This window comes from Emys orbicularis, chromosome 10, assembly GCF_028017835.1.
Source record: "Emys orbicularis isolate rEmyOrb1 chromosome 10, rEmyOrb1.hap1, whole genome shotgun sequence".
NCBI classification, from domain to species: Eukaryota; Metazoa; Chordata; order Testudines; family Emydidae; genus Emys; species Emys orbicularis.
This window is the reverse complement of record NC_088692.1, coordinates 50,375,076-50,393,643: the sequence shown is the minus strand read 5'-3', so window position 1 is coordinate 50,393,643 and position 18,568 is coordinate 50,375,076. Positions and strand designations below refer to the sequence as shown.

The following is an 18,568-nucleotide window of genomic DNA, read 5'->3' as shown; positions in this document are numbered from 1 at the left end:
TTCTCAGTGGTACCAGATGACAGAACAAGGAGCAATGGTCTCAAGTTGCAGTGGGGGAGGTTTAGGTTGGATATTAGGAAAAACTTTTTCACTAGGAGGGTGGTGAAGCACTGGAATGGGTTACCTAGGGAAGTGGTGGAATCGCCTTCCTTAGAGGTTTTTAAGGTCAGGCTTGACAAAGCCCTGGCTGGGATGATTTAGTTGGGGTTGGTCCTGCTTTGAGCAGGGGGTTGGACTAGATGACCTCCTGACGGCCCTTCCAACCCTAATGTTCTATGATTCTACGACTGGACAATAACACCAAAGTTATACCTAAAGAAGAGTTGTGTGTGGCTCGAAAGCTTCTCTCTCTTACCAACAGAAGTTGGTCCAACAAGAGAGATTACCTCACCTACCTTGTCTCTCTAGTCTGGGACTGACCAGCTATAACATTGCATCAAGTTATACAATGTTTAGAGTAAATTTTAGACCAAGATAGTAACACAAGCAGATTTTTATACTAAGTGCCAAAGGATGCTAGACCTTCTACCTTTATCAGCTACAAACTTCTCTTCCACAATTATTTGTAAACTGAAGCCTCAACCTCAGTACCAAGTGCTTCCGTTTTTAAATAGCACAATAATATAATGATGTTACTACTTAAAAAAAAAAAGGGGGGGGGGGTCCACAAATCTGGTCGAGCTTCTCCTGACAGACCAGACTGCTGTGATCCAAACAGTGAATCCCACTGTGACCCGAGGCCAGTAAGGAACTTGCAGGCTAATTGACCCAGATTCAACCTTTAGAAACATACTGATAGATAATATTTGTGTTTGTGTGTGTGTTTACTAGGGCTGTCGATTAATCGCAGTTAACTCTCACAATTAACAACAAAAAAATTAATCATCGTTAATCACACTGAAACAATAGAATACCAACTGAAATTTATTAATTATTTTTGGATGTTTTTCTACATTTTCAAATATATTGATTTCTATTATAACGCAGAATACAAAAAGTGTAGAGTGCTCACTTTATATTACAAATATTTACTTTAGAGCCTACAAGTCCACTCAGTCCTACTTCTTGTTCAGCCAATTGCTAAGACAAATAAGTTTGTTTACATTTACGGGAGATACTGCTGACTCCTTCTTATTTACGTCACCTGAAAGTGAGAACAGGCATTCGCATGGCACTTTTGTAGCTGGCGTTGCAAGGTATTTACGTGCCAGATATGCTAAACGTTCATATGCCCCTTCATGCTTCCATGCTGATGATGCTCGTTAAAAAAATAAATGCGTTAATTAAATCTGTTACTGAACTCCTTGGGGGAGAACTGTACGTCTTCTGTCCATTTTACCCGCATTCTGCAATATATTTAATGTTATAGCAGTCTCGGATGATGACCCAGCACAAGTTTGTTTTAAAAACACTTTCACAGCAGATTTGACAAAACGCAAAGAAGGTATGAATGTGAGATTTCCAAGGATAGCTACAGCACTCGACCCAAGTTTTAAGAATCTGAAGTGCCTTCCACAATCTGAGAAGGAAGAGGTGTGGAGCATGCTTTCAGATGTCTTAAAAGAGCAACACTCTGATGCGGAAACTACAGAACCCAAACCACCAAAAAAGAAAATCAACCTTCTGCTGGTGTCATCTGACTCAGATGATGAAAATGAACATGCGTCGGTCCGGTCTGCTTTGGATCATTATCGAGCAGAACCCATCATCACCATGGACGCATATCTTCTGAAATGGTGGTTGAAGCATGAAGGGACAAATGAATCTTTAACGCCTCTGGCATGTAAATATCTTGCGATGCTGGCTACACCAGTGCCATGCAAACACTTGTTCTCACTTTCAGGTGACATTGTAAACAAGAAGCAGGCAGCATTTTCTCCTGCAAATTGTAACCAAAGTTGTTTGTCTGAGCGATTGGCTGAAGTAGGACTGAGTGGACTTGTAGGTTCTAAAGTTTTACATTGTTTATTTTTGAATGCAGTTATTTTTTGTACAAAATTCTACATTTGTACGTTCAACTTTCATTATAAAGAGATTGCACTACAGTACTTGCATTAGATGAATTGAAATGTACTTTTTTTTGTTTACAGTGCAAATATTTTTAATCAAAAATATAAAGTGAGCACTGTACACTTTGTATTCTCTGTTGTAATTGAAATTAATATATGTGAAAATGTAGAAAACATGCAAAAATATTTAAATAAATGGTATTCTATTATTGTTTAACAGCGCGATTAATCGCAATTAAATTTTTTAATCGCTTGACAGCCGTAGTGTTTACATATTTGCTGTTAGAATGTAATCAAACAGTTTCTGTCTATCACTGGATTCTCTTAATTCAGAAATAAAAAACGGTTACCTACCTTTCATAACTGTTGTTATTTGAGATGTGTTGCTCATGTCCACTCCAAGTAGGTGTGTGCGCGCCGCACGCACAGTCATCGGAAGGTTTTTCCCCTAGCGGTACCTGTTGGGTCAGCTGTGGAGCCCCCTGGAGTGGCGCCTTTATGGTGGTGTATATAGGTCCCTGCCCACCCGCTGCCTCTTCAGGTCCCTCTTGCCGGATACTCCCGGGTGGCTCTTGCAATGGACATGAGCGCACATCTCGAAGAACAACAGTGACAAAAGGTTTTTCTTCGAGTGATTGCTCATGTCAATTCCAAGTAGGTGACTCCCAAGCAGTCCCCCAGAGGAGGGGTCGGAGTCGGAGTTCACCGAGTTGCAGACTGAAAAACTGCTCTACCAAATGCGGCATCGTCTCTAGCCTGCTGAGTGATGGCATAGTGCGACAAAGGTGTGAACCAATGACCACGTCACCGCCCTGCAGATGTCCTGAATGGGGACCTGAGCCAGAAACGCTGCAGAGGAAGCTTGCGCTCTTGTGGAGCACATCGTCAACGGTGGAGCCGGAATCTTTGGCAAGTGATGGCGTAAACAGTCCAGGATGAAGGGAATCGAGGTCTGCAATGGAGGAGTGCCCTTCTGAAGTGACCAAATTGTAAACCTCTTCCACTTAGCCAGGTAAGTAGCAAGAGTGGAAGGCTTTCTGCTGCCAAGGAGAACCTCCCTAACCGAGTCTGAGCATGCAAGCTCCAACAGATTTAGCCATAGAGTTTCCATGCCATGAGATGGAGAGATTCCAGCTTGGGGTGATGGAGGCGGCTATGGTCCTGGGTGATCAAGTCCAGAACCAGAGGCAGCGTTAGAGGTGTGTCCATGGACAGATCCAGCAGCGTGGTGAACTAGTGTTGACGTGACCACACTGGAGCTATCAAGATTAACTACGCTTTGTCCTGTCGGCCCTTGAGAAGGGCTTTGTGGATGAGAGGGAACGGTGGGAATGCATATAGCAGGCACCCTTTCAGGGAAAGGAGGAAGGCATCTGCAAGCGAGCCCTGGCAGTAATTCAGGAAGGAGCAGAACTGCTGACATTTCCTGTTGTGTCGTGTCACAAACAAGTCTACCTGGGGAGAGCCCCATCTTTGGAAAATACTGATGGGGAAATTCGGGCAAAGAGACCACTCGTGGCTGTGAAAGGACCTGCACAGGTGGTTGGCCAGTTCGTTCTGTGAACCTGGAAGGTACGAGGCCTCCAATTGTATTGAGTGGGCAATGCAAAATTCCCACAGGTTGAGGGCTTTCTGACCCGTGGGAGAGGAGCAAGCACCACCCTGTTTGTTTATATAAAACATGGCTGTGGTGTTGTCTGTTGATACTGACACACATCTGCCCTGAAGATGGGTTTGAAATATCTGGCAAGCAAGGCGCACTGCACACAGCTCCTTGATGTTGATGTGCAGCAAAAGTTCTGCCTAGGACCATAGACCTTGAGTCCTGAGGTCGCCTAAGTGTGCTCTCCATCCCATTACCAATGTATCTGACACTAGTGACAGCATCATTTGAGGTTTGGAGAAGGGTATTCCCGCACATACTGTTTGTGGGTCGAGCCACCACTGGAGGGACTCGAGAACCTGAAGGGTAAGAATGACCAGTCTGTCCAGGTGGTCTCGGTTCGGCCTGTAGACCAGGGCCAGCCAAGCCTGCAGGGGACGAAGCCGCAGTCTGGCATGCTGTACCACTTACGCACAAGCAGCCATAGGTCCAAGTCATTTTAGGCAATTCCGCACCGTCATGGTTGGGAATCTGCTGAGATCGTTTACGATGGCGCTCATGGCAAGGAAACAAGCTTCCAGAAGAAAAGCCCTGGCCTGGGTGGAGTTTAGGGCGCCGATAAACTATCCTCTGAGTGGGGTTATAGTTGACTTTGCCATGTTCAGAATGAGGCCAAGCTTGAGGAACGTCATGCGCACCAGGCTCATATGGTTCTCCATTTGGGCCCGAGATTGTCCCTTGATTAGCCAGTCGTCCAGGCAGGGAAACACCTGCACCTGCTGCTTCCGTAGGAAGGCCGCCACGACTGCCATGCACTTGGTGAACACCTGAGGGGCCACCAAGAGGCTGAAGGGGAAAACTGTGAACTGATGGTGGATGTTGTTTACCACAAATTGAAATCTTATGTGGGACAGAATTATGGAGACTTGAAGGACACGTCCTTCAAGTCGAGGGCAGCATACCAGTCCCCCAGATCCAGAGAGGGGATGATGGAAGCCAGGGAGACCATGCAGAACTTCAACTTCTTCATGAATCTGTTGAAGTTTTCCAGGTCTAAAATAGGCCTGAGCCCACCCTTGGCCTTGGGAATTAGGAAATATCATGAGTTGATACCCATGCCCCTAAACCTCAGAGGGACCTCCTCTACCGCCCCGAGAAGTAGGAACGTTTGCACCTCTTGCACCAGAAGTTGCTCGTGAGAAGGGTCCCTAAAGAGGGACAGGGAGGGAAGGTGGGAGGGAAAAGAATTGGAAAGAATATCCCAATTCTATCGCGCTCAGGACCTACCGGTCTGAGGTTATTTGGGCCCAAGCACGGTAGAAATGGGATAGACGGTTCACAAAAGGTGGGGAAGGATCCGGGATGTGGACTGGTGCGCCGCCCCTCAGGCGTGCCTTTTAAAAAGCCTTCTTAGAAGCTGGAGACTGCGTCGTTGAGCCCTGTCCCTGATTCGAGAAGGACTGCGGAGGCCTTTGCCTATTACTCCTACCCCGTTTCCTGCTATAGTCCCGTCTCTGCTCAGAGGGGTAGAAGCGAGACATGGGCTGAGGCTTAAAATGCTTCCTCTGTGGGGCTGGCATGTGGAAGCCCAGTGACTTTAAGGTTTTCCTAGAGACTTTTAGGCTATGAAGCCTAGAGTCCAGCTGTTCTGCGAACAGACCTGAGCCGTCAAAGGGCAAGTCTTGAATGGTCTGCTGTACCTCTGGTGGGAGGCCCGAGACCTGCAGCCACCAACTTCAGCGCATAACAATGGCACTGGACATTAGGCGGGTGGCCAAGTCCGCCGTGTCCAACACACCCTTGAAGGAAGTCCTTGCAATCGCCTTATCCTCCTCAATAACAGCTCCAAAGTCAGAAAGGGAGTCTGTTGGAAGGAGCTCCTTAAACTTGGACAGAGGGAGCAGCTGAGCACCGCTTGCTGGTTAGCAATTCGAAGCTGGAGCCCCCCGGTGGAATAGACCTTATGGCCGAAGAAGTCCAACTTCTTTGGATTTTGGCATAGGGCCTTACTGCCCTTGCCCTTCCTTGGCGTTGGCCACATCCACTACCAACATGTCCAGTTGAGGGCAGGTGAAGAGGTATTTGTATCACTTGGAGGGTACAAAGTATTTCCTTTCCACCCCCTTTGCCATGGGAGGAATGGAGGCAGGAGTTTGCCAGAGGATCTTCGTGGTATTATGAATGGTCTTGATCAAGGGAAAGGCCACTCTTGACAACCCTTCTGGCATCAGAATATCCATGGGATGTCTTCTGACACTTCCGCTGTCTGAAGACCTAGGTTTTGAGCTACTCTTCTAAGCAGCTCTTGATGGGCCCTATTGTCCATGGCCGGCAAAGAGGCAGACGCTATTGCCTTGTCTGGAGAGGAAGATGAAGAAGTCCCCATGGGCACAGGTTCCTCCTGACCCGCCAATTCATGAGGTTCCTCCCCCAGTGATGCTGTCTGCGCGGTGGCTGGCATGGTGCCGGGTTGGGTGTCGGGCTCCGATCCTTTTGGAGGTTCCCTTACCATTGAGGCAGACGGGGGGCTCCACCTGTCTGAGGCAATGGACAGGGACCTGGAGCTCAGCCCCTGGGCTTGATGGTACGCCCAGGGGGTCCAGAACGGCCATTGCATTGGAGCTTGCCATTGAGGAGGCCAGGGCATCATAGGGACTTGGTGTGCCTCCTCCTGCCAGGAACAATAAGAATGGTGCCGGCTCCGCCTGGAGATATATGACTCCGGCTACAAGGTTGAGTCCGACCTTAGGGACCACGAGGGTGCCAGAGAGCGGTGCCCCGGTGAGAGGGACTGCTGCCGAAGCATGGCCGGTTTTCCCTTGGAGAGAACTGGCCCCTTGTGCAGTGCCAGTTCCGGAAACTGCTGGGCCATCATCTCTATAAGGTCCCTTGTGGCCTCAAATGCGTCCAGGGTACATGGCATGTCCAACTCCCGCATCTGGCTCTCCCGCACCGGGGAGTCCAATGGGACCAGACTCAACCGTTCCGCCTGTTCGACCAGCGTCAACGGTGCCAGTTTCGCTTGAGCAGGAGCTGAGTGTCCCAGCACAGGACACACTCCGCGAGCTCCATCGTGCTCCACTGCTCTAACTGTTGGCAAACGCCCCCTCTCAGCTCTTTGCTTCTTCTGCGGCACCGGCAAGTGTGACCGGTGCTGAAAGGCCGCTGAAGTGGTCTTCAGTGCCGGAGAGTGTTGGTTCTGCGAGTCTCTGGGTGCCGGGTCCTTTGCCAGCACCACGGCATCCCTTACTGAGGCCGGTGTGCTCCGCCTGAAATGCTGGATTTTAGCGCCGACACAGGCTGTGCCAGCTGCGGGCGAAGGGCCGACTCCATAAGAAGAAGTTTAAGTCCCTCTCCTTTTTTGTTCTTGGGTGGAAGCTCCTGCAGATTCTACACTCTGATGGGCTTCTCCCAAGCACTTTAAGCAGGAGTCGTGAGGATCTCCCCTGGACATAGGCTTTTGACAAAACCCATGGGGTCTGAAGCCTTGAGACCAAGGCATGCCCCGGTTCCCAAAGGTGAGAGTGTGTGTGTGTAGGGGGGAGGAGTGTGGGGGGGGGGCAGAAGCCCCCTACAAAGACTTTACTACTAACTAAACTAAAAACTAACAATACTATGCTAATAAAAACTATTTACAAAACAAAGAAAGGGAATGCTAGGGAATCGTTTGCCCGAGGCAAGAGAGAAAGAGAAGTTCCAACAACCGTCACTGGCAGTAAGAAGGAACTGAAGAGGCGACAGGTTGGCAGGGACCTATATACACCGCCATAAAGGCGCCACGCCAGGGGGCTACACAGCCGACCTGATGGGTACTGCTAGGGGAAAAACCTTTTGATGACTGTGGATGCGGCGCGCACACACCTGCTTGGAATTGACATGAGCAATCACTTGAAGAAAAAGATATTAACATTTAAATGAACTGTAAATATAGCGATATCACTGTCTCAATTTCTCTTTGAAGTATGTAGCAAATCACCTGCAAATGGTGGGAGATAGGCAATTGCCTTATGATAATCCATGTAGCTAATTACCAGTGAGAAAATAGGTTACTTCAAAAGCCTATTGTTCACCCAAGGACGGGTGCTGTCAAGATGCTGCAAAAAAAATCTCTATACATGATTAGCTCAAGATAAAGAGTCTTTCATCTCAGATCTACTTAAGCTTGATTCAGGGGAAGTTTGAGGCGTAAGACAGAGATCTCCAGTCTCATCTGGACTGCCCAGATATTGAATATTTGGACACTGAACTATAACCTGACGAACTGATTTTGGAAAGGACTCTTTGCAACTCTGAAGCTCACCATCTCTAAGAACATAAGAAAGGCCGTACTGGGTCAGACCAAAGGTCCATCTAGCCCAGTATCTGTCTACCGACAGTGGCCAATGCCAGGTGCCCCAGAGGGAGTGAACCTAACAGGCAATGATCAAGTGATCTCTCTCCTGCCATCCATCTCCATCCTCTGACGAACAGAGGCTAGGGACACCATTCTTACCCATCCTGGCTAATAGCCATTTATGGACTTAGCCACCATGAATTTATCCAGTCCCCTTTTAAACATTGTTATAGTCCTAGCCTTCTCAACCTCCTCAGGTAAGGAGTTCCACAAGTTGACTGTGCGCTGCGTGAAGAAGAACTTCCTTTTATTTGTTTTAAACCTGCTGCCTATTAATTTCATTTGGTGACCCCTAGTTCTTGTATTATGGGAATAAGTAAATAACTTTTCCTTATCCACTTTCTCAACATCACTCATGATTTTATATACCTCTATCATGTCCCCCCTTAGTCTTCTCTTTTCCAAACTGAAGAGTCCTAGCCTCTTTAATCTTTCCTCATATGGGACCCTCTCTAAACCCTTAATCATTTTAGTTGCTCTTTTCTGAACCTTTTCTAGTGCTAGAATATCTTTTTTGAGGTGAGGAGACCACATCTGTACACAGTATTCGAGATGTGGGCGTACCATGGATTTATATAAGGGCAATAATATATTCTCAGTCTTATTCTCTATCCCCTTTTTAATGATTCCTAACATCCTGTTTGCTTTTTTGACTGCCTCTGCACACTGCGTGGACATCTTTAGAGAACTATCCACGATGATGCCAAGATCTTTTTCCTGACTCGTTGTAGCTAAATTAGCCCCCATCATGTTGTATGTATAGTTGGGGTTATTTTTTCCAATGTGCATTACTTTATTATCCACATTAAATTCCATTTGCCATTTTGCTGCCCACTTAGTTTTGTGAGATCTTTTTGAAGTTCTTCACAATCTGCTTTGGTCTTAACTATCTTGAGTAGTTTAGTATCATCTGCAAACTTTGCCACCTCACTGTTTACCCCTTTCTCCAGATCATTTATGAATAAATTGAATAGGATTGGTCCTAGGACTGACCCTTGGGGAACACCACTAGTTACCCCTCTCCATTCTGAGAATTTACCATTAATTCCTACCCTTTGTTCCCTGTCCTTTAACCAGTTCTCAATCCATGAAAGGACCTTCCCTTTTATCCCATGACAGCTTAATTTACGTAAGAGCCTTTGGTGAGGGACCTTGTCAAAGGCTTTCTGGAAATCTAAGTACACTATGTCCACCGGATCCCCCTTGTCCACAGGTTTGTTGACCCCTTCAAAGAACTCTAATAGATTAGTAAGACACGATTTCCCTTTACAGAAACCATGTTGACTATTGCTCAAGAGTTTATGTTTTTCTATGTGTCTGACAATTTTGTTCTTTACTATTGTTTCAACTAATTTGCCCGGTACCGACGTTAGACTTACCGGTCTGTAATTGCCGGGATCACCCCTAGAGCCCTTTTTAAATATTGGCGTTACATTAGCTAACTTCCAGTCATTGGGTACCGAAGCCGATTTAAAGGACAGGTTACAAACCTTAGTTAATAGTTCCGCAACTTCACATTTGAGTTCTTTCAGAACTCTTGGGTGAATGCCATCTGGTCCCGGTGACTTGTTAATGTTGAGTTTATCAATTAATTCCAAAACCTCCTCTAGTGATACTTCAATCTGTGACAGTGTCACGGAGTATGGGGGGACTCAGGGCCCTGCACCCCCGGCGTCCTGCGATTCACCATGACTCTCAGCCAGCCAGTAAAGCAGAAGGTTTATTTAGACGACAGGAATACAGTCCAAGACTGGTCTTGCAGGCACAGACAACAGGATACCCCTCAGTTAGGTCCATCTTGGGGTCCTCGGGCATCCCAGCCCCCTTGGGAGGTCAGAGCCCTCTCTGCCTCCCAGCCACCTCACCGGCCAGCTTCCCAGACTCTGCCTTCAGCGACCCCTCCCACAGCCTTTGTTCAGTTTCCTGGGCAAAGGTGTCACCTCGCCCCAGCCCCCTCCTGGGTTCTCATGTTACAGGCTCAGGTATTTTCAGTCAGCCTCCCATCCCCCAATGCAGACCATCCCAGCCACACTCCCCTGTCAGCACTCACAGACCACAGTAAGAACAGTCCCAGTTCGTCACAGACAGTTCCTCAGATTTGTCACCTACAAAAGCCAGCTCAGGTTTGGGAATCTCCCTAACATCCTCAGCCGTGAAGACTGAAGCAAAGAATCCATTTAGTTTCTCCGCAATGACTTTATCATCTTTAAGCGCTCCTTTTGTATTTTCATCGTCAAGGGGCCCCACTGGTTGTTTAGCAGGCTTCCTGCTTCTGATGTACTTAAAAAACATTTTGTTATTACCTTTGGAGTTTTTGGCTAGCCGTTCTTCAAACTCCTCTTTGGCTTTTCTTATTACACTCTTGCACTTAAGTTGGCAGTGTTTGTGCTCCTTTCTATTTGCCTCACTAGGATTTGACTTCCACTTTTTAAAGGAAGTCTTTTTATTTCTCACTGCTTCTTTTACATGGTTGTTAAGCCACGGTGGCTCTTTTTTAGTTCTTTTACTGTTTTTCTTAATTTGGGGTATACATTGAAGTTGAGCCTCTATTATGGTGTCTTTAAAAAGGGCCCACGCAACTTGCAGGGATTTCACTTTAGTCACTGTACCTTTTAACTTTTGTCTAACTAACCCCCTCATTTTTGTATAGTTCCCCCTTTTGAAATTAAAGGCCACAGTGTTGGGCAGTTGAGGTGTTCTTCCCACCACAGGGATGTTGAATGCTATTGTATTATGGTCACTATTTCCAAGCGGTCCCGCTATAGTTACCTCTTGGACCAGCTCCTGCGCTCCACTCAGGATTAAATCTAGAGTCGCCTCTCCCCTTGTGGGTTCCCATACCAACTGCTCCATGAAGCAGTCATTTAAAATATCAAGAAATTTTATCTCTGCATTTCGTCCTGAAGTGAAATGTTCCCAGTCAATATGGGAATAATTGAAATCCCCCACTATTATTGGGTTCTTAATTTTGATAGCCTCTCTAATTTCCCTTAGCATTTCATCATCACTATTACTGTCCTGGTCAGGTGGTCGATAATAGATCCCTAATGTTATATTTTTACTAGAGCATGAAATTTCTATCCATAGAGACTCTATGGAACCTGTGGATTCGCTTAAGATTTTTACTTCATTTGAATCTACACTTTCTTTAACATATAGTGCCACTCCTCCCCCTGCACGGCCTGTTCTGTCCTTCCGATATATTTTGTACCCCGGAATGATTGTGTCCCATTGATTGCTCTCAGTCCACCAGGTTTCTGTGATGCCTATTATATCTATATCCTCCTTTATCACAAGGCACTCTAGTTCACCCATCTTATTATTTAGACTCTACTATACAACTGACCTAAAAACTCTATTTATAGCTGTATGTATAATGATCTTTTAACCAATACTATCTCTGTTTTCTTTTTAAATAAATTTTAGTTTAGTTGCTAAGAATTGGCTGTACGCATGTATTTGGGTAACATCTGAAATATTCATTAACCTGGTAGGTAATGTGTCCCATCTGTTGGGACTGGTAGAACTTTTTATATGATGAACAAGATTTTCAGTAAGCCCCATCATATTTGACTTGGTTGTCTGGGTTGAGCCTAAGGCTGGGTTTCTTTAAGCCTTAAAGTTTAAGGGAACTGTGTTTTTGGCACCTGGGTAACCAGTACAGCATTGTAGATGCTGTTTTGTTTCTGGCTTGGTAAATCTAAATATCAGAATAACCACCAGTTTTGGGGATTCTCTGCCCCATTCTTTACAGTTTGCCCTAACTGAGCAATCTCAGTGTGGCTCCCCTGGGACCCCAGTCACACCCACATTCCCTTAGCTTGCTGGGGCTGGGCAGAGTTTAGGCCCTGTCCCAGGCTCTAGGATGGAGACCTCATGTCTGATATCCCTCTTGGCAGAGGCAATGCCATAGTCTAAATGCCTGCTACCCGCTACTCCCACAACAAAAGCAAGCCCATCTCTTCCCCTTTCTGGCCCTTGTGTCTGAGTCCTGAGTTATGTCCTCTACCAACACCTGGATTCTTTGTTCTGCTGGTAATTTTGCACACTCCACTTCATCAGCCCCCTGAAGAGAAATTTAGTCAAACTGGTTTTCCTGCTCAGGCAACCTCCTTAGCACACCCATTGTCAGGTTAGAGCACAATCGTGAAGGTTAACAACTCCATTTATTAGGTCTAGGAAAGACATGCTATAGTAGTGTCAGCAAATGTTTGCTTCCATATCCACACAGAGGCATTCCATGATAATTTCATATCAATCAGAATTCATAAGTTGTACATACAGATTCCCCATATGGTCATAGTGGTGTATGATACTGAATGAGAAGTCAGTGTTTATGTAGGAAAGCTTGTAGTTCATAAAGACAAAGATCAGTTTATTGCCCTTTCACATTCAAAGTGAGCATGTCCTATATTTTAAGATTGTCTGAAGTTTACTTTATACGTGTATTCTTGATGTGCAGTTAACCACAACTTGATGCCATTCAATATTTACATAAGAGCAACCAATCATATCTTTAATCATAATTTTGGGGGCTGCTCATTTTCTTCATTTTTCTCCCTCTTTGCCAACCAAGGGGCCAATTGTTGCCAAATAGGATAGTGATTTCACTTGATTCATTAGATACTGGACCAAGACCAACTAATTTAACACAGGCTGCCAAACAGATGGCACCAACTTTAGGTCACTACTGATCTTGGTTGAAACTGAAATATAGATCTCAGATTCCTAGACTTTAAGGCCAGAAGAGACCATCACGTTCATCTAGTCCAGGGATCTCAAACCCAAATCACCACGAGGGCCACATGAGGACAGTACATTGGCCCGAGGGCCGCATCACTGACACCTTTTCATACAAAGATACAAAAGCCCCCCACCTCTGTCCCCGGCCCTGCCCCCACTCCACCCCTTCCATGAGGCTCCACCCCTGCCCCGCCCCAACTCCGCCCCCTCCCTGCCCCATTCCAACCCCTTCCCCAAATCCCTGCCCCATTCCAACCCCTTCCCCAAATCCCTGCCCCGCCTCTTCTCCGCCTCCTCCCGAGCGCACCGCGTCCCCATTCCTCCCTCCTGGAAAGTCCTAAGCACCGCCAAACAGCTGTTTGGCAGCGGGAAGCGCTGGGAGGTAGGCGGAGGAGCAGGGACACGGCGCGCTGGGGGGGGGGTGGAGGCGGGGGATGAGGGAAGCTATGGCGGGCTGCAGGAAATAACTCCGTGGGCCGCGTGTTTGAGACCCTTGATCTAGTCTGACCTCCTGCATATTGCAGGCCAGTAGGCCCATTACCTCTGGCTGAATTACTCAAGTCTTCAAATCTTGATATAAAGACTTCAAGAACAACAAAACATAAAATCAACAATGGAAAGGTTAAAGAATTTAAGGGTCAGCTGGATACACTTTTCATTGCCTTTGCACTAGCAAACTGCAGTTGCAAGTTGAACCAGGCAGACTACACCTGTGCAAGCTGCTATGCTGACTAGCTATCCTGTTTCAGATGCACACAGTGTACCACATCGGCATGCAGCACTACTTGCAAACATTACAGTTCCCATCCCCACAGTTCCCAGCACAGTTCCCTGCAGCAGATGCTTAGTGCCTATGCTATATCTATTTGCACCTATGCATTATTTTTGGTTTGTTCCAATGGATACTCTGAACAAGGCTGGAATTGAAGCAGGGCCAAATTAGGAAAGAACACATATAGCTTTACTAAAACAGCTCAATTTTTTTTAAATTTCAGGGTAACACTTTCACTCTACCCCAAGTAACTAAATATGGGCAGCAATTTCAGAAGACAACCTGGTTTGACATTAGAGCTTTAATTCACTCCTTGGTATCTGTACTGAGAAACACTGACTCCAGGGCAGAGAGTTCTCTTTCATCAATACTTAAGGTATCTCAGTATTTTAGAAAGGGGTCGTAGTTAGATATGGAATCAAAGATTTAACAAGAGGCTCGGAAGCAAATAAACCCATTTACTTCCATATCAAGGACTTATAATTTTGAAGCTATTAGCCACGATCAGGAAATGCATGTTGTCATCTCCCAATTCTATCCCTGAAATCTGATTAGAATCTAAGACAAGTACATTAGAGAATATGTCACCCAGCCATATATACCCTCCCATTCCAGAATAGGTGCTTAGAGGAGAATCCCAGCCTCCGATTAAACCAGCACTCACCTTCTAGACCGTGATCTCCTTGGAAGATCCCTTTGAGGCTGGTATCGCAATCTTCCTTCATATTCTCTGCTGTGAGACCTCCTCCTCTTCCATTTGTGACTCATGTAGGTCTCCTGCTCAGGGGATTGATATCTCTTGCAGTGATGCATCTAGGGACATAAGAAAGGCCCTTCAAGTAAAAACTGTCGTCATTTCCTCTATGGGCAAACATTTCTAGTTTCCTACACCCAGGTCCCCACCAACTTCTACACATTGTTCAGGAGCTCCAACATTCTCTGGAACTAACTGTTTACATTTTACCAACTTTTTGATAGCCTCTTACAGCTCACTGCATAGTAAGCGAAAAGCATGAAAATAGAAACCATGCCTGAAGAGTTGGAGGAAAGTCCCATAAAAGCCATCACCAGCAATATTAATAATAAGAAGTTATAATTTTAAAAAGGCTTCACAAAGCAAGCAATGCATGTAACCAAACCCAAAAAACATTACAGGGACATCATCAACATAAAAATCACCTTTTTTCTAAAAAGTTTTATACCCTCTTTTGTTACAAACACCTAAAATTACTGTAACTGAAAGAGGCTAGGAAAAACTTTTCCCTGTATTTTTTTCAAGTTTATTTGCTTTACAATAAACTGTAATCTGTTTCCTCTGTATACCAGCTAGTTTACCCTGTTTCACAAAAGCAATAGGGATGAGAACACACTGTTAAACAGGAAAAGTGATTGTAAAACTACAGAAATTGGCAGGGAGACTCAGGAGCAGATGTAGGACTTGACACTATTTTAACGTTTTAAAAACTGACTAAATTAAATAAAGTGTCCCTTTAATACAAAAGAGCACTGCTGCTCTGTTAAAAAAGATAAATGACACCTAAATAATCAGACACAAAAGGGATGTGGATGGCTCAGAGTATCTGTAAGTAGATACTTCACTTCTTGATCGTAGTTAGAATCCAGTCTATATTAATATGGTGTGAAAAAAATCAGTACTTCCTAACAGCTTTTCACTGACATGCAAAATGGTGTTCTTGTGGACTGGAGTCCTTATTTGCAGAAAAAAATAGATTTCAACTGTATCTGTTAGGGAATCTTCCACACACACATATTCAAAAGACAAGCAAGATTTAAGAATGCAGTGGCCAGAGTAGAGATTGATTATCCAGCATCCTCTGTCACTGCTTTGCCCTGCTCCAGTGCAAAGCAGCCATAAATCCTGGTTTAAATGGCCTCAGGAGGATTCCCTGGCATAAGGAAAGCCTCTAGTGGCATAAAGCAGTCATAGCAGTTCCTACGTGTCTCAGAAAGAGGCCCAGACAACCTGCACAATGACGCCCAGCTCCTCAAAAATCCTTGTTGGTACTTCATGTAAGACAGTAGCGTGAAGGCTACTCTAGCTTGGATCAGCCTGGGTGCCAGCGCCAGGATCAGGGAGCATCTGAGGACAGCTTGGCCAGTTTAGAGAACATGGGCCAGATCTTCTTTTAAGAAATTAACTATCAGTGTTACACTGGGAGCTGGAACAAACTATAAGCCTCTTAAAAGGCCACCATCAGATCAATTTAGGGCCAAAGTGTAAGTTATAACATTTTACTGTTTTAAAAAAAACCAAGATCAACCATTTCCATGGTTTTTGGTTTTTTGTTGTTGTTTTTTTAAAAGAAAAATTCCAGTGATACAGCTTATTTGGATTTAAACCCTATGAGAAGATTGATTTAATCAGGGTGATTTAAGTCATCGTTTTTATTTATTTTCCTAAAGAAAGGTTCATTCAGATCAATTGGTAAAACCATGAAAATAAGCTGATTTGCAACCAAATATAAAATTTAGTGTAAAGGCAATACTATTTTTTGCTATCCAGGGAGATATGCCATACCTTTTCACATTTATTTAAGCAATTATATAGTTTAGCATACATTTATTCAGATTCTTAATTTCTACACTTTCCTCCTGATTCTGTATATAATTTAAAAAAAAATCACCATTTAATGCATTAAAATTTGAGGAGGGCTCATTGATGCCACATTTTGGGTTTATTTACATTATTTTAATAGATTATAATAATTTTAAGCATTACCATGTGTAATAATTTCTAATGTAATTTTAAACATATTTTTAAAAGAAAATGTATTTTAAATCAAATCTGATTTAAATAATTTTTTAAAAATTGAAAATAATTTATTTTTATCCTCTCAGTATCCCTTGCAGTATTCACAACTCAAACCCCACAGAACTGGACGAATTCATGAGAGCTAGAAAATAAAATTAAGTCTATTTTCTTTGGTAGAGAAATGCAAAATGTAGACAGTATAAATGTGGAAAGCCTGTCAGATTTTGAAAGCCCTCAAGTCTGGTTAAAAAAAAAAATCAAGTTAAAAAAAACACACAAAGCAGTCATTCCTGGTTTCTCCCTCATCTTGTATGGATTTTCTAGATCTCTTCTGCTGCCTTATTTCTACTTTATCTCCACCTTCTGTCTGAGACACTCTAAGTGCCATTCTTTTGAGGTGCAGAGCCTTAACCAGGGGTGTCAGTGGTTCCTCCTACCATATTCTACCATCCCATCATGGTGATCTCACATCTACCTGAAGAGATCTAGATAAAACTTCTGGACCCATCAGCTGTTTCTTCAGACAGTGAAAATGGTGACTAGGGAACAATGCAAAACACTACTTCCCTCAAGGTGAGTGTCGGCCTCGTGATTGAGGGACTAAAGTAGAGCCCACAGTGTTCAGCCTCTAAGACCACAGGGGAACATTTCCCCTCCCTTCATCCACTTGACTCCCCAATCTGTGTATCCACTTCTCATTCTGCCGGTCCAGCTAGACACAGAAACAAAACATCTCCCAAACCACTCTGTGACAAAGGGGTTTCCAGTTTCTGCTTTAACAGAACCCAGTCGGAAGCACAGTGTTCCTCAATGCAGTATAAATATTACTTGGTCATTATCTGAGAGTTGCAAAAAAGGACTTTGGTCTCTTTGCATCCTTCATTTGATCATAGTAATGAAGACTTTTAAATGGACATAGCTGACAATCCAAAATTAAAAGCCTCCTATCTCACCCAATACAATTATATTATTTCTACAACATCTTCATCAGCAGACTTTCCAAAACCGGGGCTCAGCTGTGAAAACCCTTGTAAATGTCAAACCCCCTCCCATCTCAAAGGAACTAGCAGAGGAATTGGCTCCAGACGCACACCCTACAGCATAAACAAAGCAGGCCCAGAGGCGGGGGGCAGGGAAAAGAGGGCGCCCCCGGACCCTCGGAGGGAGAAGGGGTTAGCCCGAGTGGCGGGGGACAGGGAAGGGGGGGCGCCCGGAGACCCTCGGGGGGTGAGGGGGACAGCCCGAGAGGCGGGGGACAGGGAAGGGGGGAGCCCAGGGACCCTGAGTTTATGGGGGATCAGCCCCAGAGGCGGGGAGCAGGGAGGGGGGGCGCCCCGGGACCGGGGAGCAGAGGCGGGGAAGCCCGCGGAGGGAGGCGCTCAGACCTGGCGCTGGGGACGCGCGTCTCGGCCCTCAGGCCCGTCCCGTGCCCCATCCGGGTCTCTCCCCCTCCCCCACTCCGAGTTCCCGGATGTTGTGGCCCCACTCGCGCTCCCCGACTCCGGGGGCTGTCGCGGCCGAGCGCCTCGCACTCACCGTCCCGCACCCCCTCAGAGCTGCGCTCGGCGGGTCCGCTCAGGCCCTGCGCCGCCGCCGCTGCTTCCGCTTCCGGCTAGACCTGCGGCGCGAGCGGGCACCCCGCAGCCACCTCCTCCAAGCACGACACGAGCTGCGCGCGCAGCGCCTTCCTGCTGATAACCCGTTACGCCGGCAAGAGCGGCTCCTCAGAGCCCTACCTACGCTCCTGGCTCCTCTAGCCACCCGCTCTATGCTCTTGGAGGACTCCTTTGCGAAAACCCCTTCTTTCCGGGGCACGTGGCGGCCGGGAGGGGGCAGGCAGGGGCTTGGCGTACAACAGGGCACCTCTGTAGCGTGCCCGCGCATTTGGTTTCCTCGGATAACAGCCATTAATGAATTGTATTTGTTGCCATGGGGTCGCTTGGCACAAGCCCAGCCTCTGCCACGCTCCCCTACAGTCGCACCCCGCCTTCGGGAGCGCTCCACTTGCCTTTAGCCACAACCCTGCTGCGGGTTTTAACTGCACCGCCCAGGAGTGGTACCTCTTAGGGAAAAGATATGTAGCACTTCGGCCCTTAAGGGTTTCACCTTGAGGAGGTGGATCATCTGTCTGTGGAATTTTTAAGAGACCCTCTAGAATTGTGTATCAGGGATGGAATTCTCTCTTAAACGCTGTAGGGTGGTTTAAAATTCCATGCAAAGGATCTCATCTATACTAAAGGGAATCTATTAACCCCCATCTAGCCTATTGAAAAAA

The 18,568-nt window shown here is 45.9% G+C and overlaps 1 protein-coding gene across 1 annotated transcript in view; it reads right to left on the bottom strand.

The window, feature by feature from the left end:
• CLK3 (CDC like kinase 3) overlaps positions 1–17,893 on the bottom strand; it is a 33,110-nt gene extending 15,217 nt beyond the window's left edge. The window contains exons 1-2 of the mRNA XM_065412779.1: positions 17,830–17,893; positions 14,185–14,333 (exon numbers count right to left, since the gene is read on the bottom strand). Of these exons, the coding sequence (XP_065268851.1) occupies positions 14,185–14,333 (149 nt within the window). The 5' untranslated portion in view covers positions 17,830–17,893. The remainder of the gene's footprint in view (positions 1–14,184; positions 14,334–17,829) is intronic.
• Positions 17,894–18,568: the final 675 nt, after the last annotated feature.